We start from the raw sequence: 18265 nt of genomic DNA, 5'->3' as shown, positions 1-18265 counted from the left end.
GCCGCTGGGTCCTCTTCGAAATCCGGCCACAGAAAGACTTCTTGCGCTTGAGAGATCCTTGTTGCGGGGCCAAGCATACAACTTTTGGAGGTCCCTTAGCCTCCGCAAAGCCTCTTAGGTATCGAGAAGTTTATGAGAAAGCATAAGCCGTGCAAGATTCCAATTAATAAGGCAAAGTGGCCACCACATGTTCCTAAGAACTGCTCGCAAAAATTGCTTTATGTCACTTCAAGGTTACCGTACTTGAGATATCTACATATAAGTTTATGAAAATCGATCTCGAAGGCGCTAGGTTCCCCATTTACACTGGGCCATAACAGTCGCTTCATATTTCGCTTACTTGCGAATATGGAAGGACACCTTTTTCCTCACTATATCTCGTACATTTGGGTCTTGACTGACTTTTTCGAAAAGATCCGTCTTCTCCGTTTGTGAAAGTGATGTTTGCCATTGTATTTTGATCATGGGCATTCTCGCATCGGAAGACCTGCTCCGTGCTGAAGAATTACCTTGTAACAGATCTTGTAAAAATCGAATGATACAGTCTGTGCGGTGCTCTCGGATTCTCTGCCTCGCATCGGCCTCTGCAGAGCCGAACCTTCGGGAAGGAATAATTCGACGAGGCAAACGTGGGTTCCGGTCATGTACGTAAGAGGTTCCCCGAGGGTACATGGCCCAGTCCTCTTCTACGAATATGATGCGAATGTGGCCGCCCAAGTAGTCTTGGAGTACTGGAAGTTCGGGTCCCATCACATTGAGGAATGTGAGGTTGGCTTCGCTGATGCTGGGAGGTCGTTTGATGAAAGCAAAGGCTGTGCCGGCATCGAGGTCCCTGTAAAAGCCTTGACCATTCTTCTTTGACCGCACTGGCGATTCAAGCGTAACATATCGAAACTGTATTGCTTGTATTAGCCACTTCGACATCAAAGAGTATAGACGACGATATCTAGCGGTTTTCCGATCATGTAGCAGCCGCTGGGATATGGTGCGCATGGCTCTGTCAAGGGACTTGACACTTTCTGCCTCGAGAACAAGCCGGTACAAGCTGGTGAAGGGTTCCCCTGAACAATTGTGGTATCGGCTCAGTATGGCTAAAAATCCAAACAGGGCTTTTTCGTCCTGCAAAAGCACTGTTGTTGTATGGCTGAGCAGAAACATTTTCCTTTCTTCCGCATCAATCGGGGGAAAATGGGTGGTCGCACCCAGCTTTTGGTATGTGCGAGGTAATCGCAGAAGCGCTCCATCCTTGTCGACCATCGAGCTAGCAGTGTATGTCTTAATCGGCAGACCATAGAGGATTGAAGGTGTATTCTTGGCTGTGAACGGCACCGTAGTGTACAAGAGGGATATCGCTTCGTAGTATGTCGTCTTCGAGCATCTCACTAAGCAACTGAGAGCTCGACGAGATGTCTGTCCAAGATTCTGGTAGATTTGATCTCGAATCTCGCGGGGTAGAGCCAAGGTGGGTGTGGGCTCACGTTTACAAGCCATTTTGAGAAACCCGTTTCGACGGCGATTATAGCTGGAAGCCTTGTAGATATCCTCAAGAAGTTGACCCGGGCGGGACCAGAAGTCAAAAATGAGGTGTCACTGAGTACTCTCTGTGGGTTAAAACAAGATGAGTGGATAGGAGATGTGCGAAGGAGAAGGAGACTCTCAGAAGGTCACCGCAAAGAAATGCACTACTGGACTTGACTCGGTAAAAACCATTGGGTCTGTGCTGAATTACCGCCAGTGGCACCCCTGCTGCAGGGTCACGTACATCAGACCATGGCCGGCAACATGACTATACACGCCGTGTGTGATGGATCTCGAGATCATTAGGTCTGACCGTCAGATCTATAGGGCACAACCATCGCTAATTTCTCAAGAGATCTGAAGCTGAGACATGATTCGTCTAGAGTTTGTACCGAAACAAAGGATATCGTGCCTTCCTGTTGAAAACTTCCAGGTCGACTCGATCCTCCAGATGCTCCTTTGATGGTCAAAATCTGATCGAATTTGATTCGGTCATCACGCATATATATACAATAGATAAGCTAGCTCACGGAATTTCTTGATTGCCACCTCATCCTAGCTCTCACACATCATTCATTTGTCATTTCTCGTCAAACGCATATTTTCCACGTAACTCGCACTGCAGTTGGCACTAATTGCGCCGCGATGCCGTCGACTTCCCTCGAATCCGCGTTGGATGATCTAACCAGTATCACAGGAGGTAATCAATCTGAAATCAATTACGCGTACTATAAGCTGCATTCAGCTGCATCGCGACTATTTGCCACCGAGGACAAGAGTCTAACTTCGCCTGACACACTTGGTGGATGGCAGAATGACCAGCTGAGTTCGGACTTCGTCATCAAAGTCAACAACCTATCGGACGAGATCACTCGACTTGCTACTGACATGGAAGGTGCCGGTAGTTCCACAAGATGGTTGAGTAAAAAGGGCGCGGATCATTATCTTAACAGTATTGCGAGGGAGTTTGAGAAGAACAAGAAGGAATTCGATAAACTATTTACCAATGTACTGGCTTATTCTACCTGGTCGGAGGAACTGACGAGATGGGGTCTTACGATTTTGACGTGCCAAAATTCTCCTTGAATTTGATCAATCTACCTTGTCTCGAAGCTAGTTTCTTTGAGAGCGACAATCTCCTCCAATCTATGCTTCGATATACCGCTGGCCTGGCTCCGTCCGAGCAAGGATGGCTCCGAACACAATGGAAGCGAAAAGATTTCCAAGAATGGCTGAACGAGAAATTGCATGTGTACGCAAAAGAAGATGTCGATGGGTGCAGATGTTGTGGAGAGAAATAGAGTGAGCCAGGTATCCCTCCTTGTCGGCAGACGCTCTACGCTGATATATTCAAGACATCGCCCAGCCATGTATCCGCTAAAGACACGCAATCAACCAAATTGGCGGCTCACACTGTCTGGAGTGGCAAGAGGATCACTAAAGCACGCGATGACGATGGTGGGACCATATACCGAGGTGAATCGGTATGTAACAGAGAAAGCTGAACGTATGTAAAAGATTACGACATGCATCAGGCATGTCATCAAGTAAAAACAGCATCGCAGTCTTCACGAAGCCTCGACTCACAAAACATTGACAACCTGTATGCCACTGGTCTGAACGAAGTTGTCGCTATCCCCCAGACTTCAGTATGAGAGGGTCCATCGCCTTTCCAAGCCGTTGTTGCAGTCTACGCTTTACAGCCCTTTACAACCCATAACGGATCCCCGCTCATCCACCCTCCCTTCCTTAGTTCCAGTATCTCAATCTCGTTCCACCCGCTCCAAGCAAGATAATCAGCTACCATCCTCAACCTATCTTCTTCTCCAATTTCTAACCATTTGCGCACCGCTTTCGTAGGGAAACACCGATTACTAATGATCAGATGAACACTGCCTCCTTTCTTCGTCCTATCCCTTAAACTCGATAAGACTTCTAAGGGTTTAGTGAGATAATCTATCGACACTGTACAAGTCGTACAATCGAAGTATTCGCCAGTTCCTTGTAATCGATCTTCTGGCCAGCCAGATATAGTTGGATCGAGATTTAGATCCTTGACGACGTATCTGCCCTGTAAGACTGGATTGGCCTTCATCTCGGAATCGTTCATACCGATTCCAATCACCTCTATTGTCCCCTCCTCAACGGCACTTTCGATGGGAGGGGGATAATGGCTGATCCAACTTGTACATAGATCCAGTATCTTGGAGCCACTGGCAGTGGGTAGAACTTCCGAGAAATAGGTTCCGAGAGTGGATATTGCGGAATCGTCGATATGGGTGACGAAGCGCGGTTGGAAGTAGAAGATTTCGTCAGACGAAGGGTCCATGGGCGTCAAGTCTTTCGTAGAATATGGGAAGGATGTTGTATCAGGTGAGGAGGGCGGAGTGTAGGGAATTCGAGGCCATGATGACGAAGAAGAAGAAGACGTAGTTGACATTGTACGATGATCAAGTGATGAGTGGGAGATCGAGGCGCTGCTGAGACTGAAGATAGACGCTTTGAAGACCAAGGACGATCGATTGAGAGATCGAAGAGCGGACAGCGTGGGGAAAGCGGTCATCAAGATGACTTTGTAGAGAACATGGATGTAGTTTGGTAAGACCCAAGTTCACGCCGAGGTTTTGACGATCTCGATGGATGCAGGTAGTCTGGGTGGAGAGGCAAAGTGGAGGTCCGACGATCAACGGGATCAAATTTCCGACAAATCTCCGATCAACGCGGCAGTCAGGTCACTGCTGTCCATGCCTTGTCGTTTTGCGTGGGGCAATTAAGAACAATCAAACATGACACACTTATTGATCATGGTGGTAACAGGCTGTAGTGTACTACTTGAGTCTTCGGCATCGTATGGCAATTGTAGGTACTACATCCGACCACACGGCGTCCCACGTTCTTCAGGAGTCTTCAAAGCCATTATTTGTCGTCAGAGTCGAGACAAGTAATAATGACGAGTGACGAGTGAAAGCTGTACGCTGGGACACAGAGGGTGGGACAAGCATTGACAGTTCAAAGGAACACAGCATCCTTCACTCGAAATGCGGATCAAGATTCCATCAAGCAGAAGCAAAACACGCATAAATCACCTGTGTCCGAAACACCTCACCCACTCTCTTTGAGCGTGTACTCGTATACTCATGTGGAATGATGGGCATCGATTTGAAAATGGTCTAGAAGCTACACCAGTACCCCGCGCAGGGGTTTCAAAAGCATGGTGAAATACACAAGGAGCTTCTCTTACATGTTTGGACCCCTTTGATGAGTCTGCTGATAGCTGATGTACAGTATACAATACGAAATAAGTCGAAACGGCATGGAAGATCACACGGATCATGATCATCAGTTGAATTGTCGCTTCACTGATTCCACTGATCTATTCACTGATCACGGATCCTGCATCGCCATCGATATATAATTGAAAGCCGATGTCTAGCATTTCTCTCCTTTTCTCAGTATTTCACCAAATTGTCAATTGCGAAGATGGTACCTTCGATCTTCTTGCCTTTACCTTCGAAATTCCGTCCTCCAACCAAGAAAGGAACACCTTCTGGAGGTCCGCTAAGCTTACTTCGTACACTCTGCCGTCACCTCAACTCGAGAGAGATGTACTACTTGACGATCTGCTCATACGACCTCTACAGGAATATCACTCCGATTCTATACGAAAGAATGCGGATCAGCAAAGAGTATACTCATTCAGTCTTTCTTGGCCTGAACGGCGAGGGGACAACCGAAAGAAGCAAATCACAGCAATCTCGCTATACTTCTCGCCCACAAACTAGACTATTGCCAATCATACGCAGCTGTCTTGTATTGCTCGGCAAAGCACCCAGGCAAAAAAGGTTCTACAGCAAGCGGGAGCTGCTCAACATGGTGAAGACTCTCATCATCGAAGATATGCCTAGTCTGTTCGTCATTGCGCAGTACTTGGATCCACACTCGCATGGCTCTACCATCCTTTGCGCTCCTTATGGCTGTACATCCAGCCATCATGAACTCAATCATCTGTACGATCCTCACAGGAGAACCAAGCAACAATTCCGCGTTTTCACCAACGTTATCAATATCGCTTTCGAAGCTGATCTGGTCGAAACGCTCTATTGGGGAGAATACGATCATTATAAAGCACAACAAATGCTTGTCACTCTCGGTCATTTCCTCAAACCAACACACTTGTGTGTCGCCTGTCTGCGCTCAGGCCCATACGTCCCATACAAACACGACTTAGGCTCGGAATTACCTCTCATCATGCTTCCGTGCCTGATTCAATGGGATCTAGCGTCAATCACAAGTCATGGATTCTTCTTCTACAACCCCCGAGCATTCCGATCGGTCACCAAAAGCATCAGGGCGTATATGCCGGGCCATATACACCCGTGTAGCTGGGCGTCAGGTGCAGGGTGGGGTGGAGATCGGGGGTGTCAAGAAGGGTGTGAAGACTGGATAATGGGAGAAGCGATCTTGAGGATATACGACGTGAGAAAGGGATATTTCGATCCCGCCTTGAAAGGATGCAGAGTTACTCTGATTCCGAGTAGAATAAGATATCGCGATACGATCAAAGACACCCATCGATACGTCATGAATGCTATGCCGCATCTAGGTACGGACGGAGGAGAAGGTGTTTGGGACGATTTAAGGTATTTGGATTGGGCCAATGATAAGTTTCAGATCACTTCGCAGCAGATTGACGAACGTTGTGTGTGTTGTTGTGATAGGTGATTTGGGGTCTATAGTACTCGGAATACAATACACCGACGGACATTGAAGAACAATGAAATGTAGGCACTCGAATGGACAGTCTGTAAACTGCGATTATTGCCATTTATTGTCTTCTCGCAAGAACGATCAGTTCCCAAGTAGGCGCCCTTTTACGTTCATGTGTATGGACCTTTCCATGGACACATTGCTCCATGACTGCGAGTTCTCGTATCCGGCATTCGGCGTAACATGCCACTACCATACGCTCCAATGGCTTTTATCCACTTTTTTATGTAGATTAAGTACGGTATGCTTTGAGCTGTTTGACTTCTTCGATGCATACTCGTACTATGGATAGCCTCGTACACTCATTTTCATTTCAATCAGTCATGTAGCCATCTGTGAGGGCTTGATACCCACTGACCATCGTCTCACTAGGCAATCGTCCATCAGTTATTGAACATCAAGAAACTTGTTGATAAGCGCGAAAAGACCTCCGAGATTACTGTATACCAATCGATGCTATGTCTCGTTGTTCTTCTTTTCGTTTACTGCTTTGCCCTGAATATGCAGTCAAGCAATTGCGTCGTACTATCAAAATGGGGAGCAGGTAGTATGTGTACAACATTTACACGTGCCTCAGGCAACCTAAAATCAATAGCTTACGACTACAGTAATAACCGAGACCTTGCCACCTCGCAGTATGGTCTCCATCCTGATTGTAAGCAGCACGACCCCTATGAATTCATGATGATAACAATTTGTATCCAAATTTCTTCCAGTCTTCAATCTTTTTCTGTTCCATCAGGTTCCGACGAGATCGAACCAATTTAGTGCCTTCAACAGACCATTGTCAAACAGCTAGATAGCTGCACACCGTCAACTCCGTTCATAATGTCGACTAGGCTCACCGACCTGCCCAACGACTTGATATTATGCATCCTCGATCTCCTCGCCACTGAAGACCTCGTTCAGCTCGTTCGCTGTTCACGCTTGGTCCATCGGGTATTCGCTCCTGCGTTGTACAAGAAGGCGACCTTGCCCCGGTCCAGCAGAACATCGCAGGACCTCTTGTATGGCCTTGACTTGGACCCCCACACTTGCCCAGTAAAAGCAGGAACAAGAGGAAGGCTTACCAAAGCTGAGCTTCTCGGTGTGATCCGCGATTTGAAGGTAGAAGCTACAGAGTATCCCCTCAAGATAGCCGAAGCTTTAGAGAACCATCTCCTCACCGACAACGCCCTAAATCCCTCCATGGACAGCTCGTTTCCGCCCACGTATAGGTCTGCGATACCGATTAGTCCTGGACGATCAACGGGAACATCACCTTTTTCGTCATTGACCACCCTTTCCCTCGGAGCAAGCTTCCTAAATCCCATTTATGGGAATTACGATCGTCCGATTGAGCTGGACTTGGATATTCAACGAATGTTCCGCGCTCTGGGCCAGGCATTGAAACCGGTACATCTCTGCTTATATCTCAGCTCACATATGTCGATATCGCATGAAAACCTCTATGGCGAAACGTTCGTCGACGTCAATCTCCAACCGGATCGATTTTTGGGCGTCCTCATTGATTTTATCGCCCAGATGCCTCTGAAGACGCTTACTACGCACGGGTTCTTCCTTTATCCGTATCTCATATCGACCCACTCGAACTCGACCTCGCACTCGAATCTGGATTCGGAATCGGAATTGAAAACAGCTGTCCATTCTAGCCTGAAGAAGGTCCGAGCTTTTCTGCCGGCTTGCCAATGTAGAAAAGCACAACGAGGTCGGAGGGGACTCTGCTCATGTCGACATAATTTAGAAATCATCTTGTCTACCCTCTTTGATACGCAGATTTTGCAAGTGCATGATGCGATCAAGAATTGTACGGTGGAGCTCGTTGGAAGTGTACTCCCGACTGGTCTGGGTCTGCACCTTGATCGTGAAGGTGTCACTCTAACGCTTGGAGATCTGTCATGGAGACGGCGCGCTTGGAGAAAGGACGACGAGGGATATGTGGTGATGCTCTCAAAGTGGATGAAGGAGAATCTGGTTGGTCATGCCATCGAGGAAGCGGACAGCTGTATTTGCTGTCATAAGAAATGATGTTTGGTATTATAATCCAATGTCGCTCAAATGCAACCTGACTAGATTACACGTAGCGATGAGATACTGTACTTTGTGTAGGATGAATGTGATTGATGGATCTATTTAGGCTGTTGTTTAATTAGGGTACAATGAACATGATTAGCTGAACGAGAGTGCATGTATGTACGTTGGACTGAACCATGCTTTTGCGATTGTACACGATAATTTAGTACTGTACATTATTCTTCTTGAGTCGCTTGCCTCTTCTTATAATTCCGATCCCAATTCGAAAAGAAGTCTGGGTATTTATCCTCTTGAATTCCGGCACAGGATATACAGTCTTCTTTCATCTTGCTTGAGACATTGCTTCTTCTCACCTTGAAATGGCTTGCCGTCCAAAGGTATCTTTCGGCCCATCTTGCTCTAGCAAGAGAGATTTCCCTCCCATCGAACCCTTGTCTCTTCATCGCTTCTAGCGCGGCCCGAGCTATATCGCCAAGCGTGATCCGGTCTCCAAGACAGTCCAATCCTATCACTTCAATGGACCGATCTTGAGCATTCGAATAAGCTGGAAGAGCGGTTGCAGGCGAAGACGATGTTGGGTCACCGTATCTCATACGATCTATCTCCACAGCCAACCTCCCCAGCTCACCCCAACATCTATTGCACTTGCTCTCTTTCTCCTCGACAGCCTGGTTCGATGCTTGTGCTTGACAGTATCCATCCTCGTAGATTATCGTGACCCGAGGGACAGAGGTGATTAGTTTCAGTATATCGGAATGACAGACACCTTGACGATGGCGTTGATTTTCGCCCTGATTTCGACTCTGGCTCTGGCTTGATTTATGATCATCCCCGCCACTTGTCCCAATTCCAATTTGAATGTTTTCCTTGGTACCGCGTCCGAGACCCCTTAGAAATCCTTTTCTTTTCTTGTGCACCCTCGCATCGAGATGCCAAGTAAAGGTCTTCACTTCCCAGGAACTACACATCCCATCCAGATATCTCATCCATAGCATCTTATCTTTATCCACCCCGTTCGTTATATTCCACTTGCCGCACAGATGGGTCGGTCGGAATTTATGCATTAGGCGATTAATCGTCCTGAGGAAATTGGGGGGTTGGGCCAGCCCTGATAACTCGTCTGTATATCGGATCTCTTTCCCGTCCACTTGGTCTTTGACTGTGCTGAGGAGTTCAAACCCTAATGAGAGGGTCTTTATATTCTGGAATACCCTCGGTGTCTCGTATTGGCCGTCCTGCGTATCATCAATTTTACTTTTACTCGGTTGACTTCTACCTTGACTATGACCCGATTCATCGTTTGTATGTCCCAAGTAAGCTGCTATCTCCCTTGCTGAATACATATCCCGTATCAACAGCCTCTCAATCGAGTTTAACAGCCGTACACGCCTATTCCATACGGATGTCAGATCCCCAGCGAAGGACAGGCCGCCGTATTTGACTAAATCTGCTTCGCGCCTTTGTTGGGTCCGTCGTTCTGACTCGCTGATCAGCTCGTGTAATCCCATCTTTGAGTACGGTCTGGAGGGGCTGGGGTTTGGAATTGGCGTTGAATTTGATTTTGATTTTTTACGCGGACCGAAACATAAAGCTAAACACCCCAAAGAATCTATGATCTCCTCCTCGCTGAAAGTAGGTACAGGCTCCTTGATCAGACGAAACGCAGCGCGAAGCACGTATTCATCGTCTCCGTCTCCACGTGTATCAGCGGGTAATAACATCCCTTCGAGCACTTCTCGGATGTTATATTTGTTGATCTCGAGGTTTCTGTATATTGCGATTGAGAAGATGAGGTAGAATTCGTAATTGACCATTGATAGGTGGTAGAGTGTTGATCGGTCGCATGTGTCACGAAGAATAGGTATGAGGTATTCTAATACGTCGGAGGGCAAGCCCACGTCTAAGCTTGTAGGTTGGATGCTGCTGTCATTTGGAAAGTCGTTGGTGCTCGATCGCTCAGTGTGAGGGAAGTTGACATGGAAGCCTGGCATGTTTACAGTATTGTTCGAAGGTCGTTCTGTCAGTGGGTAAAATCGCTGCTGCTGTTGCTATGTTTCACTAATCATCGAAAGACGTTCGCATTCGAGCTTTTGCACCGGAAATACAGTAAGGTTGCACCAGTGGAAGATCTTCAGCCTTGCATGCATGGCTCATATCAGCAATCGTCTTGCGGACTGGGTGTGAGAAGCGCGAGTCAGTATAGATTGGGTGGTTCGATGATCTTGGCACTGAAGAACGTGATCGCCGCTTATCGAACCGGAATTTAGATAAGCTTACATATAACCGTGGACCCTGTCTTGCATCAAGCTACAGCGGCACCGGGAAGAATGACTTAGCACGAGATTGCATGACATATGATGAGATCGGACAGTCCCCTCTAGACCTTGCGTATGGAGGACAATCCCTTATCCAACTACAATTCGCAGAATCATGGAGGATCCCCAACCTGACTACTCATGATCCGCCTCGTATTCCCCTATGTGAATGCCTTTCCGCTGCTGCTTTATTTTCACCTGCGAGCACGAACGTCAGCACCAAAGCATATTCAATAAAATTGTCAGCATCGTGTGAAGATTGATCGGTACTTCGACGAGACGGACGAGAAGGACGACGGAAAGCCGCGTTGACTTACCTTACTTTGTTCCACAGCAAACACAAACCTCACTCTCGTCCAGATCAACCACTTTCAAATGCTTCTCAATCCAACCCGTGTCCTTCCTTTCCTCCCATCTCTTCTCGGCAGCTCGCATGCAGTCTACAATATCGTCTTCCCCACTAGTCTGTTCCCAGAAGATATCAAGGTAAATCGCCATAGCCGTATCGATAATATCCTGGACTCTCGGCATGGTCCCATCGTAATTTGGGAATGCGATCTCGATGTAAGAATTTTCCTCTTTCCTAGGATGGGCGCAGCACCAATACTCCATATCGACGTACCAAGCGATAAACGCCGTGAGGGGATCGTAATCCTCCGTAAGGTGATCTAAGAGGCCGATCGTAGGATGCACGTTATTCACGTAAAGTCGGTAGGCGGGGTTATTGTAGCCACAAGGCATCGGGTACTCGTTGATACCGTGCCAGGTAGTAGTCTTTCGTTTCCATCCGCGGACGATATGTCCAATGGCCAACCCGAAGGCTTCGTCCCCCGCATGATGTTTCTCTGAGGCTCGGGCGTCGTAGCATACGTTCTGACAATCGAGGGCTTGGCTGAGCATGGTAGCGACTGGGTCAGCGGGAAATTCGCCATGATGAGCGCAGTGAGGGTAGATCTGGTGCGACATGAGCAGTCTGAGACCAAGAGCGATATTTTCAAGCTTGGTGAAGATAACAGCTGGACCATCGGGGATACAAGGTAACAAGATACCCATGGACCTCTCGGAAGGAGTTGCTTTGGATTCTCGGAGTTTGACTTCATCGAAATAACCTTTGTGATCCTTGCTGAGAGCGCAGGCGATGGCTTCGGCACCTTCGAAGTCGGAAATGTTAAGAGTCTTCACCTTGTTGAGAGCCTTGATCTTTCGCTGATGAGAGGCTAATACGGTCTTGTATGACTTTACAGTATAGTATAACATAATAGCACACATCTCGTCAGCGCAGTCACGAATAGTTAATTTACTTAAACTCACCTTCTTACGATTCGATCTCATGGCTTTCCATTTGGCTTCATCTATGACAGCGTAGTTGATTCCATAGAATACTTTGGTAGCGTTGGCTTTGTTGACTTCAACCTTGTTGTACAAGACGGGAATGCAGTGATCGTAGAAGTCGTGATTCACCCGCACGAGCTTGGTGAGTGTCAAAGCATCGACAGATTCCGCAATGTGTCGTAGGAGATAAGCATGTAAGTCGGATGGGAGATTGACAAGAGGAAGCATGGTGATTTTATTAGTCATTTTGGTGCGAGTGGGTCTTTCAGAATGAAAAACGAGCGATAGACGGCGGCGATGAGTAAAGAGAGGATGCGTTTAAAGATGCAGCTTATATATATCCTTGTTTTAGAAGCAATGACATGAGTTGACGTGTGAGATACTGTATTATACCATATACACACACTGATGGCGTCATGTCATGCAGTACAGTGGGACGTCAGTGCACCAATAAAACTGTATGACGTGTATGTTCGATCTCATCTCGTCAGCTCTCACCACCACAGAACACCGTGCTCATATCACACAATGCATAACATAACATGGATTGACATAAATTAGATTATCATACAGAACAGGTTACATCAAGTTCACTTTATATTCCATACCGACTTCTCCTTCTTGCTAGGTAATAATCTTGCTTGATCCTTTGACTTGATGGTTGTAGAGCTGTCTCGCTTAATTATATTGACCACAGCAGATGCAGGGCTCGGCGTCCATGAGACTGACCACCTTGATAGTATACCCTTTATTCATTTTGGATGCACTCTTCATGAAAGTAGCTTCCTGGTCATTGGTTTTGTATTTGCTATTACTGTTCGATTTGGATTTGCCTCTGGTCGATTCCTCGAGTACCTTCCCTTCTGCGTTGATCTCGTAGTCTTCCAAGCCGCCCAAGCAAGTCAAATTGACGATTTCCGCTGTTACAAAGACTTGCTGTTTGGATCGTTGCACCCTTGATCGAATCGACTCCACCATGTCTTGCAATGTTGACGCACATCGGCACTCATGCTCGTCGTCATCATCTTCATATGACATGGATCGACGTGTCGGTTCGAACCCTCCACAACTGGTGCAAGTGAGTGTGATTTTGGGACAAGAAGAAGGGAACCAAGGGATCGAAAAGGTTGAATTATCCATACCGTGCCAGGTGAAGAATTCGAGCTGTGCTTTGTGGTCGTTGATCAAAAAGCCAATGTAAGAGTCGAAGCCATCTTCATCAGGATGAAATTTGACCCAGGGTCTCCAATTGAGGCATAACATGACTGTACCGAAAACGAGATTTCACCTGTAAAGAGAATTGCCACTATAGAAAGACTTCTCAACACGTGGTTGAGCGAGCGTATGGTGAAGATTCTCGTTTCAGGTGAAATCTCGTTTCCAGTACAGTCACGTTATATGCTTAGAACGGAGTGTGGCGAGCTGTCGTGTGATGTCATTCTTTCGTGGTTGAGTTTCGCATGCGCAGTCAGGATAAAATTGGCTGGAATTGAGGAATACGTATCCGTAAGACAAGGTTTCGATTCGGGAGAAAGGAGCAGAAGAGAGGTGAGAAGATGATTTGTTATTCACAAGGACAGCAGCAATGGCTTTTCCGCCTTGCCAATCACCGATGATCAGGGATCTGACAGCTTGAAGATGTTGGACTTTTCGTGAAGCGATATCTTCAGCTGCAAAGTTGAATTTCCACACCGTCTTAGTCTTGTCATTTGTGCTGCCTGACTTGGTGTTTGGTCTATTGGCTTTCGCATGCATAGGTTTGGCGTTCCCTCCTCCGTCTACTTCGCCATCTGATCCATCATCGCATTCGGATCCGGATCCGGAGTAGAAGCTCTCGGGATCGTCCATGGTAATATCCAATCCATAAAACACCTTCTCCACATTTTTCTTGTCAACGAGGATAACTCGGTAGAGCTTCGGGACCAGATTCGTATACCAGGTTCGGGCAACTTGAATGAAGTTGTACAAGTCTTTCTCGGAGTGATTGATCATGTGGAAGAAGATCAAATCGGTAACCTCGGTAGGCAGGGTTGAGAACGAGATCGTCTGGACAGGTACGGCGGCGACTCGACTTCTTGGGTTTTGTTTCTTTGTCTTCGCATTGGTGGCTTTGGAACGTTTTGGGCCCATCGTGGAGGTCTTCAGACGGATACGGATTGGGTATGAAATACTGGAATATAAGATAGATGAGTTTAGATTGTTTTAGGAGCTGCCTCGACCTTGTTGTATCTGTAATGTACCGGAAAGAAACCAGTGGCGAAGAGTATCACTTGAGAAATGAGCTGTTATATATGTATGCAAGTTATTTCCAAGCTGACGCGTGGTGTTTGATGTTAAATTGACTGGACTTGACTCAGATTACTGTAACTTTGATGGGACTGACGTCAACTGTTCAGACCGTCCTTTGGGTCACATCTCTGTACACTTCTGGATTACTATCTGATACAGTACTGCTTCAGATTTTCAGTCATCGGCTACCAAGCTGACTCTCGCATGATTCCATTGCGCAATCGCTCCCTTGTCATCTGCTTTCGATTTTCCCATTCGATGATATACCGTTTCTACGACACTTCTCCATTCTCCAACAGATATGCACCTCAAACCCCTCATTTCCAGGCCGATTCCTATTCCGGTGTCATTCTCATCTCCTTTTGGTATGTCACCTCCACACGGCACCCTCTGAAGATGCTCGATGAAAGCGGAATATGTCAAGATCATCTGATCGTAATGATAGCTACACCCATGACCCTGACCAGGAGCCTGATCATGGGAATGTTCAACGGTCACAATTGTCTCCAGAGTGTGAGTCTGACCACCTCTAGGTAGTAGGTTACAAGGCTTGAAGTGGTATCCCGATTTCCTCGCTCTCGGCACCGGTCCAATTAAAGCCCGTTGCAAGTTCTTCCATACTAATCGATCTAGATCCCAGCCTTCGCACAGGTGCGCAATCACCTCTTCCACGCATGAATGCATATGCACACTCAGTATGCAATCTGGATAATCTAAGACCACTTCTTGAGGCCGGATATGATGCCGCAATGCTCGTAGAATGGGTTGCGAGGCGATGTTGGACGAGGATGAGCCCCATGAAGAAGCGTTGTAGATGTCTGCTAAGCCCATTATAGCTTTGCCCGTCAGATGTAGGGTATATAAGGCGCTGAATGGCGCGGTAGGAGTATGTGGGGCAAGTCGGCGTACTGAAGTTGAGGTTGAGGTAGAGGGAGAGGCTGAAGAAGGAGGTGACCGAGAAGGAAGGGTAGGCGATAGCTTGGTCAGAGCTCGAGAGAGGTGTTCGGCCGCAGGAAGATCGGTTATGGTCAAGTGTCGTGTATGAGCAAGTAGATCGAGCTTGTTGCGACCTTTACGCTTATTCAGTGGTTCTAATCCCGCTAAAAGACTTCTCGTATTTCTTTTGTCCATGTTGATATAATCGTATAGTATCGGAGCGAAACGATCGTGCATCTCCCAGGAGCATTGTATGAGGTTTCGCAGCGCACTTTGAGGCAAGTCGTCGAATGCGAGGTATAGAAGATGTAGTATGTCGGAAGGGAAGCGATCGAAGCTGAGAGGGGAGTTTAGATCCTGGATGTCATTGAGTGTACGGTCGCTTGATGAACCGGCCATGTCGAAGCGAGGTGATGGTGCAGACTTGTCGATCTTGGATAATGGTTTGTACAATCTGGGAACTGTCGATAGGGTGTTTCAGTTCAGCACAGTATTCTTTGTGTGAATGCAGACAGTGGTAAATGGAAATTGCTGATGGACTGTTGGAGATACTAACATGTACTGGTACGATTTTTGATCTTGTCATCTCGCTCGGACCCTGAACCCCATCTTATCTGATAAAACACCCAGAAATTTTCGGCCGACTTGGCGCGGTGAATGGAATGGACGAACGCGTCTACGAGTGACCGATGTACAACTGTTCACGTCGGAGTTTCTCCACAAGCGTTTCGCGTTCTATGCGCGTTGACGATGCGTAGAAGGAGTCTGCTCCGTCTTGGAATGGACTATCGCCGATACCTCAAGGCCTTCGCTCAGATCTGATGAGGAATCGGTGCATCGGAAACTTGGTTATACCCCTATCCAGGAGGAAACGCAATGTGAAGTCAAGGCCTTGGAGACACTTGTCATTCACGCAAGGTTCCTCCCTTCTTCCAGTAACCGGTCAACAACGAAACAACAACAGTGTGATATATACTAATCAGCCGACGGATACAATTAATCAATAAGAACTGAGTGTTCTGGCTTGCACTCCTCCGCCTTCTTGGCAAGCATACCACTCTCCCGGCGAAGGCCGCTCAACTTCTTCGATCGAACGCACAGACCGCTCCCGAAGTAGCTGGTTGCCAATGAACGACGAACGTTGTTGAGCGGAGAAGCAAAAGGCAAATCATCGTAGAGTTCATCGTACCATCGCTGCCATACATATATCACATATCACACAAGAGTTCTGAGTGAGCCTCATTATGTCTCTACCAACCAAGAATTCAACGGCAGTATGACTGCCGACCCCTCCAACGATGGATACAACTCACCGTTCAACCTTTCCCTCCTTCCCCAGGAGGTATGTGATCACCTCTTATCGACCTTTTCCACATCATGCGGCGCGCCGACGCTACTGAGCCTTATGAGGCTCTCGAGGGAGTGCTACGAACACTTCAGTCCGGCTTTGTATTGCCATATCGTCTTAGACAGTCGATCGAGTAAATTACTTTTCAAGGGTTTGAATTTCCCCTTGGAGTATAATGCGATTCATACGCAATGGGCGAAGGAGCGAGAAGAGCGGGATAAAGAGCTCAAGCGTGAAAGGGAGTCGCAGAGATCAAGTTGGGCGTGGTGGAGTAAATGGGGAAGCGGTGAGAGTAGACAAGGAAAAAAGAAGAGTGGTGGTGGCGTTATGAGAGATGCCAAGAGCAAGATTGAAGAAGGGGAAGGTGTGGGCGCCAAGCATCATCGCCAGCTGAACAGTCTGGACCGAAATGACGCCCTGACCAAGATTAGAAACGTAGATGATCTCGATCTCGTTGGTGATCCCCTGAAAGATCTGAAGATGAAAGATGCCTTATCGGTACATCTCCGGAAATTCAATCACTTGCAAAATGTCAAGAGTATAACTATCGAGTCCTTCGAGGGATTATATCATCTGTCTGAGACTCTCAAGTCGGCTTCAAGTATCTCGCGATACGGGTTCGCTCTGCGACACACTCATGAATCCTATGTTGATGTCGATACCGGACCCCATGGAAAAGACAATGGTCAAGATAGAGAACCAAGATTCCTGGAGGGGGTGGAAGGGTTATACTTGAATTCGAATATACGGTGTCCCTCGAGATATACCTCCAAAGGATCGAAAGAGGAATATTTCATGGACCACGACGAGATAAGCATGACCACCCTGATGGAAGATTACATGTGGTATATCAAGCAGAATCTCAAGCCGAGAAAGGTGTGTTTGGATATCAAAGCGACTTATCCGAGTACGGTAGGACGGAACATCAAGAGTATTGGTGAGGGATGGTACCTTGATGAATTTACGGTACACATACAACTGCCCCAAACACCGAATGCAAGTTCCAAGTCGGACTTAAGTCAAGCGATGGGGACGGGGAAGACGACCGATATCGGACAGATGAGTGCATTTGAGTATTTGAAGGCGAATTTAGGTGATCTAGAAACGGACTCAGGACCAGGAGGGGGAGCTGGAAGAGGAGAAGGATTACCGAATACCAAGAAAATACGATTCATCTTCCAATACAGCTGTACTCAAGATCCAGCGTGTTTCAACGTTTCCCCAAAGATGATGGCTAAGAAGGAGATTGTGGGTGGAGCTGGAGAGACTTGGGAATTGGTAGATCGCACTTGTTGGGATTGTCTAAGTTGGATCTTGAGGAAAGTTGAGGAAGACGATTGGATAGAAAGGAACTCTTATTTCCCCAACGAGGAGGAAGTCAGCTCTCAGTGTCAGGAGAATGTACAATGCACGCAACTGGATCTCGACAAGGAGAAGCGGAAGGAGAAGGAGAAGGAGAAGGACAGGGTAAAGATCAAGCCTGTGGTGGAGATAATTAATCTGCCTTGTCTCCGAGGATTGACTCAGGAGAGTATGAGATCATCAGCTATGACTGAAACTTCGGGGGATTCGACATCACGCCTAGGAAATGATGGAATGATACTGGCTCATGGAGATGAATTGACGGATGATTGGAGTGCAGCGAGAAGTGCATGGTTAGAAAGGAGTTTCAGGATACTGTCAAAGGATGATTGATGCAGGGAATGCTGGGTGTGTTTGGGTAGCC

The 18265-nt window shown here is 47.2% G+C and overlaps 10 protein-coding genes across 10 annotated transcripts; 4 read left to right on the top strand and 6 right to left on the bottom strand.

Moving 5' to 3' along the window:
- Positions 1 to 2163: 2163 nt before the first annotated feature.
- On the top strand, positions 2164 to 2604 carry I303_102309 (uncharacterized protein; the record flags this gene model as incomplete). Its single annotated transcript, XM_018404910.1, has 1 exon — positions 2164 to 2604. One exon carries the CDS (start codon positions 2164 to 2166, stop codon positions 2602 to 2604), a length of 441 nt encoding a protein of 146 aa, XP_018265191.1.
- Positions 2605 to 3208: 604 nt separating this feature from the next.
- Positions 3209 to 3958, bottom strand: I303_102308 (uncharacterized protein; the record flags this gene model as incomplete). The annotated part of the gene is made up of 1 exon (XM_018404911.1): positions 3209 to 3958. The coding sequence occupies one exon, from the start codon at positions 3956 to 3958 to the stop codon at positions 3209 to 3211; it is 750 nt and encodes a 249-aa protein (XP_018265192.1).
- Positions 3959 to 5388: 1430 nt separating this feature from the next.
- I303_102307 (uncharacterized protein) lies at positions 5389 to 6240 on the top strand (the record flags this gene model as incomplete). The annotated part of the gene is made up of 1 exon (XM_018404912.1): positions 5389 to 6240. One exon carries the CDS (start codon positions 5389 to 5391, stop codon positions 6238 to 6240), a length of 852 nt encoding a protein of 283 aa, XP_018265193.1.
- An 873-nt stretch (positions 6241 to 7113) lies between these two features.
- Positions 7114 to 8313, top strand: I303_102306 (uncharacterized protein; the record flags this gene model as incomplete). The annotated part of the gene is made up of 1 exon (XM_018404913.1): positions 7114 to 8313. One exon carries the CDS (start codon positions 7114 to 7116, stop codon positions 8311 to 8313), a length of 1200 nt encoding a protein of 399 aa, XP_018265194.1.
- A 221-nt stretch (positions 8314 to 8534) lies between these two features.
- I303_102305 (uncharacterized protein) lies at positions 8535 to 10310 on the bottom strand (the record flags this gene model as incomplete). Its single annotated transcript, XM_018404914.1, has 1 exon — positions 8535 to 10310. The coding sequence occupies one exon, from the start codon at positions 10308 to 10310 to the stop codon at positions 8535 to 8537; it is 1776 nt and encodes a 591-aa protein (XP_018265195.1).
- A 642-nt stretch (positions 10311 to 10952) lies between these two features.
- On the bottom strand, positions 10953 to 12194 carry I303_102304 (uncharacterized protein; the record flags this gene model as incomplete). The annotated part of the gene is made up of 2 exons (XM_018404915.2): positions 10953 to 11870; positions 11946 to 12194. 2 exons carry the CDS (start codon positions 12192 to 12194, stop codon positions 10953 to 10955), a joined length of 1167 nt encoding a protein of 388 aa, XP_018265196.2.
- Positions 12195 to 12644: 450 nt separating this feature from the next.
- I303_102303 (uncharacterized protein) lies at positions 12645 to 13229 on the bottom strand (the record flags this gene model as incomplete). Its single annotated transcript, XM_018404916.1, has 1 exon — positions 12645 to 13229. One exon carries the CDS (start codon positions 13227 to 13229, stop codon positions 12645 to 12647), a length of 585 nt encoding a protein of 194 aa, XP_018265197.1.
- A 126-nt stretch (positions 13230 to 13355) lies between these two features.
- Positions 13356 to 14096, bottom strand: I303_102302 (uncharacterized protein; the record flags this gene model as incomplete). The annotated part of the gene is made up of 1 exon (XM_018404917.1): positions 13356 to 14096. The coding sequence occupies one exon, from the start codon at positions 14094 to 14096 to the stop codon at positions 13356 to 13358; it is 741 nt and encodes a 246-aa protein (XP_018265198.1).
- Positions 14097 to 14429: 333 nt separating this feature from the next.
- I303_102301 (uncharacterized protein) lies at positions 14430 to 15590 on the bottom strand (the record flags this gene model as incomplete). Its single annotated transcript, XM_018404918.1, has 1 exon — positions 14430 to 15590. One exon carries the CDS (start codon positions 15588 to 15590, stop codon positions 14430 to 14432), a length of 1161 nt encoding a protein of 386 aa, XP_018265199.1.
- Positions 15591 to 16467: 877 nt separating this feature from the next.
- I303_102300 (uncharacterized protein) lies at positions 16468 to 18234 on the top strand (the record flags this gene model as incomplete). Its single annotated transcript, XM_018404919.1, has 1 exon — positions 16468 to 18234. The coding sequence occupies one exon, from the start codon at positions 16468 to 16470 to the stop codon at positions 18232 to 18234; it is 1767 nt and encodes a 588-aa protein (XP_018265200.1).
- Between the last annotated feature and the right edge of the window lie 31 nt (positions 18235 to 18265).

The sequence above is a fragment of the Kwoniella dejecticola genome, chromosome 2, assembly GCF_000512565.2.
Source record: "Kwoniella dejecticola CBS 10117 chromosome 2, complete sequence".
NCBI lineage: Eukaryota > Fungi > Basidiomycota > Tremellomycetes > Tremellales > Cryptococcaceae > Kwoniella > Kwoniella dejecticola.
The sequence above is the reverse complement of the archived record's forward strand: the minus strand, read 5'-3'. Positions and strand labels throughout refer to the sequence as shown.